This window comes from Rhodamnia argentea, chromosome 7 (assembly GCF_020921035.1).
Source record: "Rhodamnia argentea isolate NSW1041297 chromosome 7, ASM2092103v1, whole genome shotgun sequence".
NCBI classification, from domain to species: domain Eukaryota; kingdom Viridiplantae; phylum Streptophyta; class Magnoliopsida; order Myrtales; family Myrtaceae; genus Rhodamnia; species Rhodamnia argentea.
This window is the reverse complement of record NC_063156.1, coordinates 9,229,899-9,252,805: the sequence shown is the minus strand read 5'-3', so window position 1 is coordinate 9,252,805 and position 22,907 is coordinate 9,229,899. Positions and strand designations below refer to the sequence as shown.

Here is a 22,907-nt window from a genome sequence, read left to right as displayed (position 1 = left end):
CCTGTAATCAGATTCTTGCCTTTTTAACTTGGCGATTTCCTCCTCGAAAAACAGAAGTTCAATAATAAGAATTCAAGATACCAAAATAGCGGCTTTCAAACCACGCGGTGCGAAGCGATTCGGGATCAAATCGAACTTTTTCTAGAGAAAGAATCCCCTTTTCTTTGTATGAAATAAATCCATCGAAAATGATGCGTAATTCCGAACGTAGGAACGACGTTACGTCTCGAATGTGTATTGACGTAAAGACGGTGAAAAAGCAATGCTATTGCCAACTATGAGATTGAGATCCTCATATAAATTTGATCCGAAAAGAAAATCACTTCTAGCAAAACAAGAAAAAGGAAGAAATAGTTCACCATCGTTGTGGGCTTGTGGGGTTTTTTGATTTTGCTGACAGAGTTCATTCAAAAGCCCAAATGGGTAACCAGAGATAAACCACAAGAGAAACGAATTGGACCTCGAAGTGGCCTCAAACCGTGGGACTCCATCGACGTTTTAGCATTCCATTTCGCGAGAAAGCTTCAGAAACAAAATCTGCGCATACCCATCTTCTGCTCGATCGTCGATTAACTACTTTCGAGAAGAAAGTCGGAGAAACATGCCGGTGAGAGTTGTGGAGAGCTCAGCACCTTCTCAAGTATCAGGTAAATCTCTGTTCCTTGCTTCCGATCGGGTGCGGTTTCATGCGTTTCGACGGTTTCGTTGCCTTCACACGTTGCTTGTGTCGGGTCTTTGCGTTAGAATCGTGCGTACACATGGTGAGGAGTCGGGCGTTGTGTCGTGTTGGATTACTACGTGCTGAAATCGCGGTTGCTTTTGCCAAGGAGTTAAATCTGTTGCGGGGTGTTTGCTAGCTGACTTTCGGTTGCTGGTTTTTGGAGGTTTAGTATCCCAATGCCTCGTTTTCAGGTGGGGGATCAAGCTGCAAGAAACTAATGTTAGCTATGAATCTCAATGTACCCTTCATTCCTAGATATGATCATGATAGATATAATTTATATTAGATTGAACACCTTTTTATGTAGAACACGAAAATTTGATCCTTTGAACTCGACCGGCTTTGTTGAACTTGCCTGCCATCCTAATTCTTTTCCTGAATGGTGGCCACAATAACAGTGATGGCGGGTTGATATGATGCTGTGATAATGATATGATGGCCAAGTCACGGTGATAGAGTTCAAAATGGCCCCAGAAGTACTTTTTTTGTCATTTCGCCCCTAAGCTCTGTTAAAGTGTATTTGATTGAATATACTTTGGACCACTATGAATACTCTGTATGTATTAGTGACAGCTGGTTCGACAGACAACAACTGTGGACCAATTAACGGTTACCAGGGATGAACCTGTGCTAACCATTGACATAAGAGACTTCAGAATGAAACTACTCAGATCCATAGGCATGGACCCACGGTGAATCAAAAGTCACCTGGTACCGACCCACGATGTCCTTAGATTGAATGGCCTAGATTAAGACTGATCTGCGACTATTTGAGGCTGAGAGCTGTTGGAGGATCAATTGGCACTAAATGTGATCACAGCTAGCAGCTGCTATTTTGAATCATGGGAAGCTTAGTGCTGAAATAATACAAGACCATCTCATCAGAAGAATCCATGGTTCTTTTCCTCTACTTTGTGCCTCATTTGCCCCTCTTCCTTTTAGATCTCAATCAAATTAAGCCGTTGGCAACCTTGAAGATGCCTAGGAATTACTTGTACTTGTTTGTCACCAGTCTATTAAACTAAAGAAGGTAAGTGTTTAAGTGCACGGACAAATCAACCATAGTTTGTTTATCTGCTGAATTGATGGTTTAGCTGCCTCTCCAACTGGCTGATACAAACCTAATTCTGTGGGCGTTTTGCTCACAAATGTTTTTTGATTGTTTCGTTTCCCTTTCGTGGACTAGTTGGCTCCTAGTTTAAATGACTTCCATTGTCCTAAGACTCTTTCAAATTCTAAAACGTGGAACTTAGATCTCTTTGTAGGCAAGTCGCTTCTTTTATTAGCTAATACCAGCCTTCAGAGGTCAAGTTATATGTATATTTGTGAGTTGATCTTAGGGCGTGTTTGTTTCACTAAAAGAGCTTTCTGTGTATAGTTTTCCGGACTTTTACATGTTTGGTTGACCGAACATGGTTAGTCAACGGAAAAACATTCACAGTCAGAGAGAACACCCACATTTAAAATTAGGAAAATGAACTCCCGATGTTGAATGGGAAAAATCATTTTCCAAACATAACAAGTCTCTTACCACAAATGTTTAGTAACTTCTTCACCTTCTATCTTAAGATAGAGTTTTATTTGCTTTCCAGCATACCACCAAACAAATGAAAAATCAGCTATTTTCCTTAAAAATGATTTTCAGGGAAAGTATTTTTCGTTATGATGAACTTTTCATCGAGACAAGCACACCCTTAGTACTCATTGTTGCTGGCCACATTACACCTTCTTATATTTGGCTTTGAATGTAATTGAACTCTTTGAGGTACTGATGTGAGATTGCTTGACTTTGAAGGTGCAAGTTCTGGAAATACATTACCCCAAGCTTGTTCACTTTTAACTGTTGGACAGGTGAATCTTCATTCTTGATAAAATGAATGCTGTAGCTATAAATTGGTGGAGATATTCCAATTTACTGGCCGCTTAGACTAGCTCTTTAAGGAATTGCTCCAATTATGTCTTGAATTGTGGCAGAGCTGCATTCTGACAGTAGCTATGACCACTTATGTCCTCTTCTCCACATTCTTGCTTATTTGTACGTGGAATAAGTGCTAAGCATGGACAGAGACCCTAGAGCCAGACATAGTTAGTAAACTAAACTATATTGTATTTTTTGCTCCTTTATATTCATTTTAACAAGACAACAACATGCTCTTTTGGGGTTTTTCCCAATAACAGAGGGATGTGGATTTTTCTGCTTGGCAGCTAGGTTCTTCCAGCAAAATTGAAGGGATAATCATGTCTGTTTATAGTCATATTCTGCCAGAATTGCTCAGCTAGCATGATGATCTCTTGACATTTTATGTAGTTGCCCCTCTTAAGTAAAAGGAATATAGGGGACCATGCATAATGGCTGCCTAGATTAAGGACACCTTGCATGTGATGAACTTTTATTTGGAGGAATGCTTGTGAATTTGCACGGGGCCTCTACCTTTTTCATTTTAGCACTAGAGATGAAAATTCTATATGTACTTATTTCTTGATGATTTCTTTAAACTATTGATAATGGGACTTCAAATGTACAATCTATGTCTACTTGAAGGTTATGTTCTGATTGTCTCTCCTTCAATAATTACTCAGACCTTCTCTGGCACTCAGAACGTCTCCAGTCTGCAGAATGAGAAAGATGAAGCTTGGAGAGTTAATGTCTGTATTCAAGGATGCGACCTTGATCATGGTTATCTCTGTGGTACCATGGAAGCCCTGAATGTTCCAATGGCAGACACGCCGGTAAGATGGATTTTCCACCCAACCAATTTAGATCCTTGAATAACTTTGTGCACTCCATAATTGTTTAAGTAAGGTTCTGCTGTCTGGTGGAAGCAACTGCTTTGTGAGGTGGCGATTTGAATTCTTAAATTTTTTGAATTGTGTTTAATCGTAATCATCTTTTATCAGAATTTAAGTTGTTATAGAGATTGCTGCATTTTATTAACCAAGGTCATGGAAATCCCTATAGATATATGTATCTTTTTGCCTCTCAAAATAGGGTGCTTATGTTTTAAATTTTAGTGCTCTATACCCGACATGACTCCATATGATTTGATTTATTTACAATTTTATCAGGTAGTGACCTTCTGGGAAGGAGAGATCGTTGACGGCAAGAATTATACGTTCTTCACTGGCAAGTGGGAAGCTACGTATGTCCTTTTTTTCTCTTGCTTTACATATGCTTCTGCTGGTCTTTTGGAAAAGCTGTGTCTAATTTTTCATTATTAGGACTAGGATCCCATATATAAGATTGTCTAATGGTTGGAACTATTTATTAGGCCAGAGGATGACATAAGGCACTGGACCAAGTTCCCGTCTTTCTCCCCCCTTCTGGTAAGTAGTCAGACCATTCTGTGTGATGTTATATTAATTCAACAAAGAATCTACAAGTATTCAGGACATATGTCATATTCATGTACATAGATATTAGTGCATACATATCTAATACACATCCACAAGTTGCTTAAATTACTTCACATGGATATATTAATCATCACTCTGTGAACTGCCATTAATCTTTTCAAATGTCGGCCATGTTTCTTGCAGAGCCGGGTGGAAGCTGATGGTGGCAAAACTTTGGACCTGAGCAGTTATCAATACATATTCATGGTAACAAGTTTGAAGCTACATTGTGACCATCAATTGTGGATTTTGTTTTCTTTGATGCAGTTTCTCACTTTCTTGCTCATGTGTTGGCCAGAGATGGAAAGAGCAGTACTTTGTGAATGTTGGAGAGGACTGTGGATTGACCATAGCTGGCTTTTACTATGTTTGCTTCTCATGCAGTGATGGATCCATCAGTGGGTTCTATTATGATCCTAAAAGCAGGTAGCCTAGAATTTGATACGTCAGTCCTCTCCTGTGTTTTGCTTTGGCCTTCTAATACATAAACTGTCACTTTTATGTCACGATCACCAAAATTCGAAAGGCAAAAAATTTGAGCAAGAATTGCATTGTGTTGTGTTGGATTATGTAATTATTCATGGTCAGAATCCTCTTGCTTTCACATACTTCTTCATTCTTTGGATAAATATGAACAACCTGTGCCCTTGTCTCAATCACAGTCCGTTTCAGAAGCTCGAGCTTAAGGCCACAAATGCAGGAAGATCGGGTTTCAGTTTTTCCACCTATGAGTTCCAGTGAACTGAAGCTTGCGGAGGATCTCAACACGTGGGCTAGCGCTTTAAATCAGTTTGTGATGCCAAGGGCAGAAGCACGACTTGGGCAACTAGAATACCAAGTCCAGAATCCGGAGGACTGCAAGTATTTCATCTACTTACGAGTCAGTCCTTGCTTTTATGTGGTAGCAATCTGTCTCTGTGCTGAATTACTCTTCTATGCTGGTTTCCTGGATGTGTGATTAATAAATGACAGGTTGAGAGCAGTCTCTATGATTGATAGTGAAATAGCTTATGCTTATGCTTATGCCACAGTTTCTCATTCATATATTGAGAAGAGGAGAAAAGAAAATTAGTAAGTTTTGGTCTTTCTGTGCAATATGTTCTGAAAACCATGTTGACATATTTATTATCTCATGCAAAGTTTCGATTCCGATCCTTTATGTTGTGTCGAGGGAACAAGAAAGCAGGCGGTGTAATTTTCATGAAGCATCATGTTTTCTCAGGCTTAGCACATTTAAGTCACATGCTCCATATGATTGTTAGGAAGAACAGGTTTCTAAATTCTGCGCAAATTAAGCTTGGGTTTCGACGCGTGCACTGGGAATGACAACCACGTGATTGAACGACACGGGCAGATGCCCGGCTACTTGCAAGCCGTTTGTTAGATTTATGATCGTGGGTTAGGTTCAAATAATATATAATTTTGGACGCAGCGACTTCATGTATCACGGGAAAAGTCGGTGCTTTGGAAAATGAAATGCTTTCTCATTTGGTTGCTTAATAGGGGCACTTCTTAACAAGATCTTTTGAATTTGAACTACAACGATAAACTGTTTAATTCATCTAGGAGTTGGAAAATTAATAGAGGAAACTTTTATCATTTTTGTAGGCTTATAAGCTAAGGGGAAAAAATGCTGGCTGTTGAGGTTGAAGGAGACAATTCTAGATGGCAAAGCAGTTGAGGTGAAGGAGACAATTCTGCAAACCAAGGACAGAGCAAAACGGAGGAATGCTGGACTGAGATGTCGTTTTGAGTGCCCAACAGAGCCCTTGATCTAAGTCCCCTTCACTTCCCAAGAATTTAATCTCCTTGCAGGGATTCACTGGCCATTGAAGCATGGGCCACATCTATATATGGAAGTTCCCGTTTTATTAAGCTGAGGTTTCTGGTGTCTATGCAGTTGGTTGGATGGAGATTTTTTGCATTGTTTCGTGGACCCACATTGCCGATTCTACCTAACAATCGCTTACCTTGAAAATCGCGATAGATTTCGACTCTTACTTTCAATTCAAAAGAACATATACATCATACGATTGGCGTGATACAATCTGCCGATCAAATTAGCGGCATAACATATGTCCCAACAAGTTTCGTTTTTTGAATTTGAAGAAGTAAAACGCTCGCCGCATACGGTTCTCCGTGGCAGAGTAGTGAAAGGAGAGGTTAAGCCAATTCAAGGCAGCCATTAATCTGCACATATTCCACTGCATTTGTTACAGTTATGTTGAAGAAATGAGAGAGGGTGATGAGGGCAACCCTTATCCATTTATCCGACTATAGGGCCACGCCACAAGATGCATACAAAGAGAGCTGTCCAATTCAGTCATCACCTCCTTAGAAGACAGTGCCCCCAGGGAAAGGACAGAAGAAAAAAAAAAAATCCAACTCTGCGATGAAAAGCCCGCGACCCCAATCATGATTGACTCGAGAGGTGGCAAAATAAGTTTAAAATTCATATTGGGTTCATATTTTATGGAGGTGGATCATAAGTTTATTTCTTAAATTTTAAAAGTGAGTCATAAATAGGTTACTTAAAAATTTAATGGATCTTAAATAAATTTTAAATAGGTCATAAATGGATTAATTAAGAAAATTATAAATTTTTTTTAGCAATATATATTTTAAAATATATAAAAATAATTTTCTCGAAATTATTTTTTAATGTTATAGCGTTTTAACAATATAAGTCGGGTTGGGAATGTATCACTAGATCTATATAGGATGAAAATGAATCAAAAAGGGTTAAATGGGTTAATTCGACCCATTAATTTGACCCACTCATTTGACACCTCTAATTGGCTCTAGCTTTTTTGTCGTAGACATTAGTAATTTTCATTTTATGCACCTTGAAATGACATAGACGTTTCACTTCTATTGGTGGTCGCTCATGCATATAAATAGTCATGGAGATGAATTTATACCAATCTATAAATCTTTGGAGCAGCCTCTGTCGAACCCTAAAGGCCTTATGCTTTGGCATTTCGGCGCGCCGAGTTTTCGCGTCTCGTCATCCCTCATCAAGAACCTCGCATGTTGGCTCGGAGAGAATGATGCAGCCAAGGATGACTTGCCGAATTTACATGTCCCCTTCTCTCCGGAAAAACATCCGTCCAGTCTGATTTTCGAGTTGATTCTTGAGACGAATCGTGAGAACAATATTTCGAAGATCGATCGGCAAGTTGTTCTTGGCTACATGCTTCTTTCTTGATCCTCATGCTCGGCTCTTGGTGATCACCGCTGATGGATCGCGGTCGTGATCTTAACCTGGTGCTTCTCCGAGATTCATGATTCTTCACTTGGTACGTCGTCTCGTGCTCAGAATATTCAATATTCGTTTTGCCGTAAGCCTGCTCCAGCTCGCAAGAAAGAGAATCTTATGCAGCAGATACATCGCTTGGAAAGCGAAGCGGGAAATTTTTCGTGATTTCTGATCCTAAAAGTTGTTTTTTTTTTTACTTTGTTACAATGTCGTCCGACTCGTTATACTAATTTGTAAGCGGCGTAGACTCGCGATCCTAGCATTTTTTTGTTTGAGAATGCAACGGCGCGATCTACATAAGGTGAGGGTTGATCCGGCAATAATGCATATTCATGCTGTAGTTAGTCTTAACGAGAATCAGTACATGCTGCAGGAAAGCGGGAAACTAGGGAGATAAACATTTGCCTTTACATACTATACATGCTATCTAAACAACCTTTCTTTGCCTGAGCTTTTTGGCAATGTACTTTTCTGATAATATATGAGACGCATTGCAGATTGTCCATGTCCTATTCTAGAAGTTCCAATCGTCTCTATTTACTGTGGATTTTCATCGATGTTCGGTAAAGATAGGAATGCCGATCGATCTGACTAATAATAACTGCAATGGTCAAGAGTCTGCCAATTGGATCGACAGTTTCTACCTATAAAACCGTTTTCTCTATGAGTACAAACATTACAATGACATAAAAAATGTCTACAAGAATCTGTTTAATTCTCGTGTCTTTCGCTTTTTATATTGGTCTTGCGTTCTATCTGATGACTTAGGATTAGAAGGCAATACCATTGTAAGTACTGGGTGTAGGACATTCATTGTGGATCGTCGCCATTTCTTTCCATGCCTTCCCATTCACTCTTTCTCCATTCTTTGTATAGAGCTAAGTAAGTGAATCACCTGCCAAGAGGTCCTACATGTTAGGATGCACGTATGAGTTGTGTTAGAGAAGTCTCACATCGGAGAATTGATGTAGTATGGAGTAGTTAATATATCCTAATTTGCTCATAATTTATTGGCTTAAGTTTTTAAGTGAAGGTGGATCCAGTTGGATATATTGATGAGCTCGGATTTAGGCTCCATTTTGGCGATCTCCTTGCATGAAGGTATATGACTTCTGTTGCTCGCTCCTAACAAATGATATTAGAGGCAATGGTTGATTGGGAGCCCACTCCCGACCTCTCGACCTCTTGGCGATGTATAGGTATCGGACTTCTTCCGTATTTGTGGATTTATCACAATTTTTAGCTAGGTTTTTCATAGCTCGGTTAGATACTTGAGATTCTCGTTAACTCCATTTTCCTGATGCGATGCTAGCAATGTATCACTGTTGGTGCTTCTGAAATTGCTTTTCAAAACTTCATATTCTCGATTACTCGATTTCCTGATGCTAGCAATGTGCATCGGTCAAATAGGATTGCTGTCCATGCTTCTGAAACCGCTATCGAATCTCAATGCATTCCCTCGTTAGAGCCAGAATCGATCTACAAGTGGTGTGGCAAAGACATATAGTTTACCACATCCCATTTTTTTTTTTCACTGATTTATTGCATCATTTTACTAGCCGAGTTTTATTTCTATGCAGTGTCTTTGCAAACCCAATCATACTCATGTAGTCATGTATGCAAACCTGGGTTTTCTACATGTTTAGCAATTCATACTTTGCAACCATAGATGGTTGTAACTTTCCCTTCCTTGGGCGTTCTTTCATTGGCTTTTGAGATTATTGATTGCGCAACTTTGTTTTGTTGTATATTCCCTGCTAATCTAGGACTGGATAGTAGATATTTGGCAAGCAGTTCTTTGACAAGCAGCAATGTTTAGTGAAGTGTATGCTTCTACGATTAGATAGGCGGTGAATTCATTAATATCGTTTGCCTTTTAGGCTCCGTTTATTTTGTAAAAAAATGAATAATTTGAAAAATATTTTTCTAAAAATGGCCAAATGTATAGCTTGAAATAATTAGTAATTGAAAAATGCTCTCGTTATCGACAACACTTTATGTCGAAAAATTTTCGCGGACCATGAAAATATTTTTCATTCATGCGATTTCTTTTTGTAAGCAAAACGAGCAATTTTTTTAAAAAAAAAATTAATTTTCAAATTGTTCATTTTTCGCCAAACAAGCACACTAGGTCGATTAACTTGATGAAACAACTCTTGTATTTTAATTTGAAAAAAAAAACAAGAGCTCAGTATCTTCCGTCAAATGAAACCATGATATGATTGTTTAGAACGATAAAACAGCAAAAGCATCTCTACGATCGCTTCCTCTAAGTCAACTTTTAGTGTTTGGGTTTTCACTTTGCTTTCATTTTGAATGGTGCTCGCCGAAACTCTCTTAGCTATGGCAACTTCTTGAAGACACAAGAATATGAAAATGGCAGACAGGTGTTAATAAGCTCGGTGACAGTCGGTTGCGTTTGATTCAGTTTTTGCCCAGAGAGTTCGTATTTATCCAAAGGGTTTTTAAAGAAAAGTAAATAGTTAAAAATATATATAAAAGAAAAAGAGCAAGAGAGGATGGATGAGTTCAGGCACCGGAGGAAAAATCTCCGGCAGTGGACCATACCGACGTGATGCAACCCCAAGCGACGGGCCACCGAGGTGACTTCGAGGTTGCGTGATCTTAGGCGAGCTAGATTTGGAGATCGGAACTGGGCACCGACCTCAACCCTCAACAATACTTGGACGATTCTTGGCGACCCTTGGCAAGCATCGCGCAACCTCAAGCAAGCTAGAGGTGAAATCGACCCTCAGCAAACCTCTGCGACCCTCGCCGAGCGTTGACCGGAGGCCAGCGAGTTAGACTTGGAGCGACACGAGGAATAGCGTCCAGAGTAACAACAGGATTGCAAAAATCCTAGTCATTAAAACCCAGAATTAACACTTTCAGAAAAGCCAAAGCTGGTACCAAGTTGCATTGAGCTTTGAGCATCTGCAAAACTCAACTTTGCATCAAAGGTCTATAAGATTGTGTAACCAAAAATCAAAACTTTAGCTCAAGGGCCTTTAATGGTATTATACAGAACTTTGACTGAGCACGGTCCATGTACGCAAAAACAACCCCGACAATGTTTCTGAGGTAGATAGATTCCATGTGGATGTGTCAAACAGAAAATGGTGGCATCGTCCTAAAACAAACATGCAGCAACATATCGCAAGTCGCAATGCACGCCACGGCCATTCTGGCCACCGGACGAACATACAAGGCACGTTACATTAGAATATAAAATGACAAGATCTTCACATTACTGAATAGCTTCTTCCCCGATCATAAAAGAGAACAAGAAGCTACTCACAAAGTAACCGGTAGGTACCGAGAGACCAGCAAGCTTGGACCCAAAAAAAACATAAATCCACAGCTCGCGAATCACTGGCTATACACATATATCTAAGTCCTACCTATTTATCTGTACCAGTTTCTTGCTTTGTAAGCACCGTAAGGAGAGAAACAAGCCCAGAAAAACATAAAAACGCCCGTACAAGAAGAAGAGAGATGAAGGCCAAATATTATAGTTGACAACCTCATCTTGCTGTATTAATCATATGTTGTTGAGCTGAAGGGGTTGATGAGGGAAGATGAAGTGAAGAAGGAAGAGGAAGATCCGACTGGGCGGGAGATACCACAGGTTCGGCCACTGCTTCTTCCTGCTCCGTGACAGGAACTGGCTTTGGCCTGTAGTTGAAGGATAAATCTTTGTTGGCTGCGAGCGCCAGGAGCTCTTTCTCTTCCAGACCTTTTGTTGGGCCGAGGCTACAACGGTCTGGGGTGTGCTTGGCCAATGCATCTTTGAATTTCTTTATCTGTGGAACACCAACACAAGCAATTTTTAATCAGCGTCCAACAGTCGATGAAAACAACAGGGTAGCCAGAATTCTCAGGTATTATTGGCAAGAAAGATGATCCTAACAGTAAGCTTATTAATGTTTTGGCTAGAAAAGAAAGGCTACTTAATCTTATGGGTGTTCTTTACAAGTGCCTTTAATATTAAGAAAACAAAGAGCAGTTTCCATAGAATAAAAATATCTGTTTTCACATATTTTTCTGGCAACCTTGAGAAGAAGAGGAAATTTCATGAAGCACAATTATGTTAACTTCCAATCTAAGATGATGTTGTTGGGACAAAAGAAGGACGGTTGTCTCTTTCAAAAATTGAGGACTTGAAGCAGAAAACCTTTTCAAAATATTTCCAACCGAAGTAACAAAAGACAACCGTGAGACCTCCTCCATACCACTGAAAATGAGCATAGACAATGATACTTGATAACCAAATAATCCACCATCACTAGCCATGTTTGACATGGAGAGTCTTAAGGGCTGTGACACAAGGTCTTCCTTCAGTCCATAAGATTTGCATTTTACAGCCTCGCAGTAATTCGAACTTTATAAACCCATAAAACAACATATACAAACCCAGCAGATTGATGAAGACTGAAGTAATAAGAAAAGCCGAGACCTCACCAGTCAGACCACTACCAAAGAAAAGCGCCAATCATCAGCAAAGATTGAAGAGATTGCGAGGGACTAACCGTGGCATTAGTGCAGCTGAAGCTGCAGAGCCGGCCATGAGCACCTCTATATAGTCGGAAAAACGGGAGAACGTGAACGTTGAGGCTATAACACATGGACTTGTGCTCCTCATAGTTCACCTGAAGGAACTGCACGTCCGAGTTTGTCTCAGCCAATTGGCATATCTTCGGATGCAGGGCCCTGCATCCGCCGCAGCCTGGGGAGAAGAAGTCGACCACCACCAGCTTATCCCCAGCGCTCAACAGACACTCCACGAGGTCTTGCGCGCCATTGGCCTCTCTCATGTTCGGTTGAAGCCCCTTCTCCCACCATTTCTGAGCCTTCCCTATTCTTAAATTACCCTGTGCCATATCATATTATTACGGGAGAAACACGATTATTTCGTATGTATACATCGCAATGATTTGAGAGAAGAAATCTACGTTTGTGGACAAATTATAGCATCATTCAACCAAAAAAAAAAAAAATCAGTCCATAACGATCAAGAAAAAAAGAAAAATAACATCCAGAAAGAAATATATGGATGCGCAAGATTGGGCAACAAATTTCGAGCTTGCCCAACAAAGAATCATCTAGATACAAAATAAATGGCGAACACGCACAAGATCTTCTCAAAAAGCACCAAAATTTACAGAACAATTTGAACAAAAATCCAAAGTAACAGATGAATCCCCTTGAGGGGGGAGGGCGAGAAAAGCCAAACCTGTGCATTCAAGGAGTAATTTCGCGATATCCTCCTCTTGGGCGCGCAATCAGTTTGCTTGCGCGCGACTCCGTCCCCGAAAACACCGCTCCTCGATCTGGAGACGGAGGATCTCAGCCCCAGAGACTTCGACATCGCGAGGGGGCGGAACCTGAGCTGGAACCCCGGGAATTTGCCGGACCTGAAGCTTCCGGGGAGCACGGAGACGCAGCTTCCGCCGGCGACTCGACGATGGCGCGGCGAGAGCAAGCTCGATCCGCTCAAGAACTCGGCGGCCATTTCCTCGCAACGCAGAGAAAAAGAAACGGACCCAGATTTTCCTTCGGCCTGTGGATCGAATCGCGAACGAAAGGGGCTGGATCCAACGATTTGCTCGATTCAACAAGGTAAAAGAGGGTCCCGTCGAATCGAAAGCACTTTTCCTGTACTCGCAGAGAGAGAGAGAGAGAGAATATGTTTTTCTTTTCATATGGAAAAAGTGGATTAATAAGTCGAAAATTAAGAATTCGGGGGACCGTTCGATGAACCGTTGGCCGTTGGATGTGAATCTGACGGTAGTTATCAGCGGAGAAGGACGTCTTAGATATTTGCCGCCGGATAAGGCGTTAAAGTGTCAATTCAGCGGGTTTGACGGTGCAGGGAAGGTGCACGTGACGTGGGCTGCAGAAGATCGTACACGTGGCGGCATTTGAAGCTTCGGCAAGTTTGACCCCCAATAAAAAAAAAAAAAAAGAGGAAGAGAGGCTTGGGCAAGGACGATGAAAGTGGGGGCGCCATTAGGTTTGGACAATCTACCGGATAAAACTCGCGAAAGGCAGCATCTTTCTTTGCACTTCGTTCACATTGGATTTTTTGAAAAATATTCTGTAAAAAAAAATAATCGCTCGTATAACTTAAAATATTATAACTAATACAAAACATTTATTCATAAATCGATAGTAATTTATATTTATTTTCGGACCATTCATTTTTTATAAAATAGACGCTATTTCATGTCTCATATAATAAACGTATCATCAAGCTATTGCCGCAATTGATTGAACTCGTATAATTTAAGAACATGCAAGATCAACTTCAAAATTGTCAAGAGTACGTGCACTTAGTATCGTTTTGTCTAAAGCAGGTGAACTCGGAGTACATGTACCGGATGTATTTAGATATTTGTCCACGACGTTCGAGGTGATTACCATGGAACGAAATGCCAAAGTCAATCCACCACCAAAAATTGTTCGGCTTTAGAAGGGGCTTTCAATTGCTTGTTGGATTGGATCGATGGGATGAGAAAAGTGCTATTTTCTTTGGAATCTTCCCAGAGGGGGTTATTCCCTGTTCTTGTTTCTCCTTGATCAAAGAAAGATGTCACGATTTGGAGGTTTCAACGCACGAAAGACCGAGGAAGAAGGCCGGGCGAGCCTTTTTTTTTGGTGTATGGTACTATATTTTTAGGGACGATATAAGGAATGTATACTATTCTAGGGAGTTCTTATAATTAATGCGGGTAATTGATTGATGGGGAGATGGAATCTCCACCGTTAGATTAAAGGGAGATTTATAATAGTAATTAGAAGAGCATTAGGAGTCTCCTCCCCATCCTTTGTATCGTTTCACGAGTAATAGGAAATCCAAAGCTTCTCTTTAGAGTTCTCTCTCTAAAGATCCTTGTGAGTATAGTGAGAAGTCCGACTTGAAAAGAAACTCTTAAGGTTGTACAGGTAAGGAAACGCAAGATCTACCGACTCGTGACGAGTGGTATTAGAGAGTGAAATCGATCCAAAGCGCAAGCATATCCACATTCGGACATGACGTCTGTTCAAGGTGCAAGAACCGACAAGGCGGGAAGGCCGTTGAGGGACGAAGTGGAAGGGCCACCAATTAACAAGGTGCCGAGACGAAGAAGGGCCGTGGGAGTTCGAGGGATGTGATGCATGAGTTGGAGGCCCGTACGGCGAAGATGGATATTACCATGGGAGATATCCGAGGAGCTGTGGAGGAAATGTCTGAGATCATCGGAGAGCTCGAGTCTGGAAAGGGAGAGCTCTAACCAGAGGTGCAAGGGCTCGAATCCGGCATGGGTGGGCTCCAAGGAGAGATGCTGGGTACCTTGGCACTGCAGCCATTGAACTCCGGCAATGGAATGATTCCTTGGAAGCATTGCTGGAAGCCATGCGCGCAGAGATGATCAAAATTAAGGCAAAGCTTGCCGAGGTGGAAGCCGCACCTGTGAAGGGCAATGAGAATGAGATCCCAATGGAAGCTGCCCAAGTTCTTAACTCATTCAAGGACGCGATGCCTCTGAACTACTGAAGAAGCTATTGCCACGAAGGGAGGTAGATCATCGGATCGAGCTAGTTCCTAATACCCGACCACCTGCCATAGTACCCAACCGCTTGGGACTCCTGGAGTTGGACGAGTTGCGCAAACAATTTAAAAAGTTACTCGACGCTGGCTATATGCAACAATCAAAGCTCCATTTGGCGCCTCAATCCTATTTCGAATGAAACACGGGGGGTCAATCTTAATGTACAGTGACTACCGGGCACTGGACAAACGGACGATAAAGAACGAGTACCGAATCCTGCTCATTCAGCGATTTGTTCAGCCAACTTGGTGGTGCGTAGTACTTCACGAAGCTTGATTTGCGATTGAGATACTATCAAGTGTGGATTGTCGAGGGGGACAAGCTGAAGACTGCACGTGTGACACTTTATGGCTTGTACGAGTTCCTCGTCATGCCTTTTGGCCTGAGGAACCATTGCTCGTGCTGGTTCTACTCAAGCATTTCTGTGCCATCCATGGACATGCTGAAGAAGGGGATGTTGCGGGAGTGGACGAGTCAATGTCAAGAGGCGTTTGATCGGCTAAAGCAAGCGATAACCAAGGAACAAGTGCTTCTGCTGTCCGATCACTCTAAACCATGCATATGAGGTAGAAACCGACGAATCGGATTATGCTATTGACAGCATACTAATATAGGAAGGACACCCAATGTCATCTGAATCAAGAAAGCTGAATAAGACTGAATGGTCATAGACGGTTCAAGAGAAAGAGATGACGGCAATGGTGCACTACCTTCGTACGTGGCGACGCTACTTCTTGGGATCGCGGTTCATTGCGAGGATGGATAATTTAGCCACGAGTTTCTTTCAAATGCAAAAGAAGCTGACCCCAAAACAAGCTCGTTGGCAACACTTCCTTGCAATACTTAACTATTGGTTAGAGCACAAGCTTGGGAAGACCAACCCCATGGCCGATGCACTCAGCCGAAAGATGGAAATGGCAACCATAAGTCGACCCGAGCGCCCACGGACCGACTAGATCAAGGAGGGGCTACAACATGATCCATCGCCAAGGCCCTTCTTGAGTATACGTGAGACAACAAGACTTGGCAATTCTGGTGTGAAGGCGACCTAATTTACACCAAAGGCTGATGGTTGTACGTGCAATTCTATGGGAAGCTATGGAAGGAGGGACCACATTCCAAGTGGACGGATCATTTGGGGATCCACCGCACGATGGTGCTTGTGGAGGATAGGTACTTTCGGTTGTACCTACGCCACGATGTTGAAGCTCATTTGAGGATGTGTCGTCTTATGTGCCAGCTAGACAAGCTGGAGCAATGATCGACGGCGAAGCTTCTTAAGCCTCTTCCTGTCCTGGAGCATCCATGGGAGACTGTCTTCATGGATTTCATTGTGAACTTGCCTAAGTCTGAAGTGTGTCGGACTTTGATGATCATGGTGGGTGGATCGGTTCTCCAAGTATATGACGTTCATGCCAACTACAAAGGATTGCCCAGTCGAAGAAGCTGCCAAACTATTTCTCACATCATCAAGTTTGGAGCATACTGCAAATGGTCGTGACCGATCGCAATCATTAGTTCACTAAGAAGTTCTGGATCGAGCTCTTCAAGTTGCTAGGATTGCAACTCAACTTCTCCACGAGTCTGCATCCTTAAACCGATGGTCAAATGAAGAGGGTGAATGCACTCCCAGAGCTGTAACTTCGGCATTATCTGAGCACAACGTAAAAGGATTGGGTGAAGCTAAAGGAGTGGCATAAATAAGAGGACTTGCCTACACAAGGCCACGAAGCGCATGAAGAAATGGGCTAACGAGAAGCGACAGCTCGTGGTGTACCAAGTTGGGACATCGTTTGGCCAAGCTTCACTTAGTTCTTCGATGTCAGGACGTGTGCAAGGGGTTAATTCGTTGTTATGAAAGACCGCTGCGAGTATTGCAGCAAGTAGGTAAGGTGTCATACAAGTTGGAACTCCCACCAAAGTTAAAGGAACATCATGTGAGTATGCTTAAACTATTTCATGTAGATTAGGAAGATCCGGATTGAGGAGAGTTGTAATGGGCACCTCTTGGGCAAAAACCTCATATGACCGAGATGTTGATTTCGTCATGATGGACTGAGTCATATGAAAGCAGTATTGTATGCCAAAGTGAGTATTTGATCCGATGGAAGGGTCTATCGGAGAGTGAAGCAAGCCGAGAACCCGCGAAATTTTTTGGCAATTTAATAAGCAAATTGATGTTTTTCATGTCGAAAATGCGACGAGGGCATTACACCATTAGGTGGGGAGAATGTCACGGTCCGGAGGTTTTCAACACACAAAGGATTGAGGATGATCCAAGAAGATTAGGCAAGCCTTTTTTGTGTACTTTAGAATATTACTACAGTCGATATGGAAAATGTATACTGTTCTTGAGAGTTTCTGTAATTAATGTGGATAGTTGCTAGATAGGAAGATAGAATCTCCACCATTAAACTAAGGAAAGATTTACTATCGATGGGTATTTGTATACAAGAGTCTTCTCCCCTTTTGTGTTGTCTCACAATGAGCATCTCATTGTATCCTCGTGAGTATGATGAAAAAGACGGATTTGAGAAGAAATTCCTAAGCCAAGGCTTTCTCAGCCTGCTCCGACACTTCCGAGATTCTTCTTACATTCTTGGGCAAAGTCTTGCCAGCTGATTCTCCTCTGCGAAAAGGAACCTTAATTTAACAGAACCTCACAGAAGACAAACCCCCAAGTTTTCTTCATTTCAGAAAAAATGCATCTCTCCCTTTCATCCAGACTCACAAACTCAATCACAGCATCAAGATCCAACCACCCAAGGCACAACTTCAATCACCCTCGCACTACCACAACCCATCTCCACAATCTCTTCATCCCCGACAAAACCCGGCTTCACAATCCCCCTCCATCGTTGACCAAAAGACCGATCTTTACCTTGAAAACCCAGAAATCCACTTCAGTCTTAAACTGCGCAGACCCTAGCGAGTCTCTGCATCTTTCACGACCTTCACAAACTCGAGAACAGACCCAGAAGAAGAGCTTTTGGGGAGCTGTCAGTTTGATCGTGGGCACGGCAGTGGGACCAGGAATGCTGGGCCTCCCTGCTCTCACCATCAAGTCAGGTCCATTCCCTTCAACCATTGCTATTTTATTATCATGGCTTTATGTTGTGTCCTCCATAGTACTTGTTGCAGAGCTCACTTTTGCAGCCATGGAGGAAGATGGGGTTGTGGAGGTGAGCTTCACTGGCCTTGCTACTAAGGCCTTGGGGAATAGTTTTGGGGCTCTTGTGGCCATTGTGTATGCTTCCCTAAGCTTTTCTTTGGTGGTGGCATGTGTTTCTGGGATTGGTTCCATTGTCTCTCAGTGGTTCCCATGGATGGATGTTGCATTGGCCTTTGGGCTGGTCCCTCTGGCTGTTGGGGTCGTCATTGGTTTCTTCCCCTTTTATGTAATCGATGCTGCAAATAGGCTCCTGTGCTTTGTCATGCTCATGTCTATAAGTACACTAGTGGGGATTGGTATGTCTGTGGCTAGGAGTAATGTGATTGCATCCTTTTCTCATGCCTCTTGGAGCATGTCATCAATTTTGCCGGCCATACCAGTTATGGTACTGACGCTGGGGTTCCATGTGATCACCCCTTTCATTTGCAAGATTGCCGGGAATTCGGTGCGTGATGCTAAGAAAGCTATACTAATTGGTGGGTTCATTCCATTGATTATGGTTCTTTCATGGAATTTGATTGTTCTGGGGCTTTCTGGGACTAATCCCGCTGCTTCACCTGGAGATCCCATATCCCTTTTGCTGTCTGTGAAGTCCTCTGCTCTGTCAGCAGTTCAAGGTTTTGCCTTTTCTGCTCTTGCTACTAGCTTGATAGGCTATGCTGTAAGTTTCCCAAAGCAGCTCGTTGATACCCTAGACTTGATTTTCCAAAACAACCAAGGGAAAAATTTGAGTCCTGCTCTGATAATCTGTGATGGAAATGGAGCTGGCAGAGTTGGTTCTCTAGGTTATTCGAGGTTGGATTATGTTGGTAATCCCGGAATCATCTCATTTAGTAGATTACAACATTCATCAGCTCCAGAAAGTTATGCAATGTCAAGCATAAGGGCATTTGATTCCATTGAAGTTCTTGTATTGCCAGTGGTACTTGGTGCCTCGGTTCTTATAGCATCCTTCTTTCGCTCAACTTTTTCAAGAGCACTTGATTTTGCTGGGGTATATGCTAACTGTTTCCTATTTGGCATCCTTCCTCCATTGATGGCATACATTCAGCAATCCAGGAGGAAGCTCAGGTGCAGCCCCAAATCTCGAGCTAGTTCCACTTTCATCTATATTTAATGGTTTTCATGGATCCAATTATTATCTTTAGGTGCAAAACTTGGTCTATTGGAACATTTATTCAGCCAGCACATTCATTTTCCACATTGCAACCTTTGTATTGTGTAGTTGCCAATGGCACAACCTTTTGGAAAAGCTACAAATATGATGGATAATTAGATGTACATATTGGTTTGAGGTAAACATCAAGGATGTTCAAAAATGTTTTCTGTAGTATACCTAATGAAAGTGGCAGTGCACAAAGTTAGCCAGGAGTCTTATCTGTGTGGTCTTTAGAGGTTGGCCAATGGAGACCAATAAATCACTAGTTCTATATGTTGCTCAGAGATTGCTGGACCGATTGATTCATCTGGTTATACTTTAAGTTTGTTTAAATCAATAAAACAACGAGATAAGACAGCAGTGAGAGCTGCCAAGTTGCAGAAATGAAAATTTCCGCGTATTTCTGATTTAAAGCACAAGACAAACTCTTTAACGAGCTCTTGATCGAGTCATGATGTCTCATTTCTCTGCGCATATTCATCATGAGGCGACAGGAAGATTCTACTCATATACTGTATCTAAAGAGTATGGTCCACAATATGTTTTGCTTGCGTGGTAATTTACTCATATATCCAGATTTCATGTCAAGTGCTTCATCCTTTCCAAGCGAGTTCATGGGTGGTGAAGGTATATGATTATTGATGTGGTTTGGTTCTTCTTTGTTGAACTTGCTTTGAACCAATAGTGTATGTGGTATAGTCGAAAACAAAAGAGTAACAGACATGAGCATTCTTGGAGAAGTACGCAAAATGCTTTCAACCAGAGGGTGCCCCTATCAATACTCATCGTCGTACATGTTATCCTGCTATTGCTCTCCTTCTATAGATGGACAAATTGCATCTGAAAGCAAGATTTGCGTTTTGCAGGTTGGAGATTCTACCAGGAGGAAATGTTGCTCTTCTGTTACTCTTTATTATTGCTGTTGTTCTGGGAATTTGGCATTAAGCATATCTAGTCATGCCAAACCAGAGCCTTATTGTGACTGAATGTGAAGTTTCATCGAAGAATTGATTTCGTAAATGAGCACCCTCAGAGCATTTGTTAAGTAACAAAATAGCAATCTAATTAAGTACCTTGAAGAAATGGTCTCAGTCTCAGGACAGGACACTCCCTAAGTCGACTCTGATTATATATGTCGATTGCATCAAGGGAAATAAGAACTGAGATGAGATATACTAGTCTCTGTTGAGACGCCGAACATCTCATCTTATCTCTGAGCTTCGTTGAAGCGTTGTTGAGTCTCTCCAGAAGAAAAAAAAAAAAAAAAAAGCCTTGACCCAAGTCTTTTGTTCTTCTGTACTCATAAGCTCTTGTATGTACAAGTGTGAATGTAAGTATAGCAGGCGTTGAAAGACTGCTTCCAAGGAACTAGATCAGAGCTTGGTGAAAATGCTGGCAAAGAGTTAGAATAGTTCTCAGTACAAGAACAGAAAATTGAGAGGCCTTGTATTTTTTCTTTTTTTGGGCTGAGGGAGAAGGTTTTTTGTCAAGAAAATGACAGGTAGAAACTATGATTCTTTTCTTTTGGGCCAGATAGGTTGGAGACTAATTAAGTATGGTAACGTTCAGAAAGGGTCGCTACCACTAGTCACGGAAAAACTCGTGCCGTCCTTAGCTATGCCGTCCGTGACGGAACGACCCCTCCAGCGGCATCCCACTGCTGCATTCCGGATGCTCAAAGATGGGTTCAAACTCGGCACGCGACTGTGGACCAAGCGTCGCCCCGGCTGGGCTGGTCTTTTCAATTTCCTTATGCAAATGGAGGACATTCATGTTGGAAGAGAATGAAATGTCCCCATCATACTGCCAATATTTGGATGAAGATTCGTCCATGTCTTCTGATAAAAGAGTTTCCAAAACTAGAAGGAGAACGGCATGTGCTTGGTGGATAGACTCGAAGGTCAGGGCCCACCAAAAATTGCTGATTAGCCCACTAGTCCTTTTCCTCGAAAAGTGACGGGCCAACCACTCAGCTCTTCGAGCCTGGTGGCTGCGGCTTCAGCCCGCACGGGTGGTGGTGACATTTTTCATTTTTCTGTGGACTTATTTTATAGAAACTTAATCTTGTCCCAATTGGGGAGTTAATATCACCGAAAATCTTAAATTGGTATATCCGTACCCAATGTACCGCACTAATCCCAAACTAACATCCGCATCACAAAGAAATCTCAAACCGGTACACCTATGCTACATGTACTCTATACCGATTTTCGTCACTAGAACTCCAAATTAGTACACTTGTTCTACATATACCCCATATTGATTTTCGTCACTAGAATCCCAAATTGGTACACTCGTGTAATATTTATCCCGAACTAATTTTTGTGTCACAAAAAAGATCCTAAAATGGTACGTTGATTACAAATCTTTCGGAATCTTAGGGAAAATTTGGGGCAACAGAACACAAGATATCGGTTTGGGATATTTTGTGTAGCATAACACTATAACAGGTTTAGGGCAATGTACAAACGTATCGGGTTGAGATTTTTTTGTGACATGAAAGTTATTTTAGAATAAAAGGTGCATTTATTTTGCGAAAAATGAATTATTTAAAATATATTTTCCATAAAATAATTGCTCATATTGCTTACAAAATGAAACAAATTTTCTTCACCGTCCGTGAAAATGTTTAGATATAAATTGTCGTCAATAATGCTATATTTTTTAATCAGCTAATTATTTCAAGCTCTTTTATATTCTTTTCATTTTTCGCTAAATAAATGAAGCTCAAATATGGTAAATGTGTAATGATTTAAAATTTTTCGTGATATTAACAGATTATTTATTTATTTATTGGTTTTTCCAAGCAGTGAGGAAAAATAAGATACGTCCTTTCCCGGGCTAATGATATGTCTGAGACCCACACGTCTTTCCTCTCATCCTACTTCTTTTTCTTTTTTCTAGTATAAAGCCCCACACGTCTTTTTAACTATCTAATTCCTTTTCTTTAGCTGGTGATCTACCTTAAATACTGCTTTCGGACACGTGAGTTTTTTTAGGATAGTTCCAAGATCTCTCTTTTATTTATTTATTTTTAAATCGAGTAGCGTCTTTTTCGAATTATCTTCCTCGCAGATTCGATTACGTCGACAACGATGTCTCCCGTCGGGTTCTATCTCGATCCGAGTCGAACAGGGAGTTAAGTTAGAACGCACTTTTGTCTTCACGGTTGTCTTCTCTCCTTGGACAATATGAAAAGAGTCTTAAGGCCATCCCTGAATTTTGATCCTTAATGAACAAATTAATATGAAAAGGTTTTATTTCTGTTCCCAGGAAATTTCATGGAAGTTTCTCAATCGCCATGAATAGTCGGGAACGAGTCCTTCAGTGTCCTTTTATTCTCTTTCTCTCTTTTATTTATTTATTCATTTATTTTTTTGAAACTTTGTGAATCTAAAATCGAGAGTGAATTTGTTTCGCGAAAAAAGAATGGGATTTGACAAGTAATTTTTTTTTAAAGATCATCGCTTACAAAAATCAATGATCGCAAAAGTTTTTCATCGTTTAACGAATAATGTTTAAGCACAAATTATTGCCGATAATGACAAAAATTTCATTCACTCATTATTTCAAACGACGCGAACGATTAATTTTAAAATTAATATTTTTTA

The 22,907-nt window shown here is 41.3% G+C and overlaps 3 protein-coding genes across 5 annotated transcripts; 2 read left to right on the top strand and 1 right to left on the bottom strand.

Moving 5' to 3' along the window:
• Positions 1-480: 480 nt before the first annotated feature.
• Positions 481-5,094, top strand: LOC115737758 (glucose-induced degradation protein 4 homolog). 3 transcript variants are annotated; one of them, XM_048282900.1, is made up of 8 exons: positions 481-647; positions 2,517-2,572; positions 3,338-3,451; positions 3,788-3,861; positions 3,991-4,045; positions 4,259-4,321; positions 4,413-4,540; positions 4,777-5,094. In XM_048282900.1, the coding sequence occupies exons 1-8, from the start codon at positions 602-604 to the stop codon at positions 4,853-4,855; spliced, it is 615 nt and encodes a 204-aa protein (XP_048138857.1). In that variant the 5' UTR covers positions 481-601; the 3' UTR covers positions 4,856-5,094. The 3 variants fall into 3 exon arrangements, with proteins under 3 accessions (XP_048138857.1, XP_048138856.1, XP_030525942.1); XM_048282899.1 differs by having other exon boundaries at positions 3,320-3,451; XM_030670082.2 differs by having other exon boundaries at positions 484-647; positions 3,302-3,451.
• A 5,473-nt stretch (positions 5,095-10,567) lies between these two features.
• LOC115737757 (thioredoxin-like 1-1, chloroplastic) lies at positions 10,568-13,054 on the bottom strand. Its single transcript, XM_030670081.2, has 3 exons — positions 12,607-13,054; positions 11,903-12,244; positions 10,568-11,176 (listed from the first exon to the last, which is right to left on the bottom strand). Exons 1-3 carry the CDS (start codon positions 12,883-12,885, stop codon positions 10,898-10,900), a joined length of 900 nt encoding a protein of 299 aa, XP_030525941.2. The 5' UTR covers positions 12,886-13,054; the 3' UTR covers positions 10,568-10,897.
• A 4,356-nt stretch (positions 13,055-17,410) lies between these two features.
• On the top strand, positions 17,411-20,544 carry LOC115737837 (tyrosine-specific transport system). The gene is made up of 2 exons (XM_030670195.2): positions 17,411-19,208; positions 20,163-20,544. The coding sequence occupies exons 1-2, from the start codon at positions 17,668-17,670 to the stop codon at positions 20,239-20,241; spliced, it is 1,620 nt and encodes a 539-aa protein (XP_030526055.2). The 5' UTR covers positions 17,411-17,667; the 3' UTR covers positions 20,242-20,544.
• Positions 20,545-22,907: the final 2,363 nt, after the last annotated feature.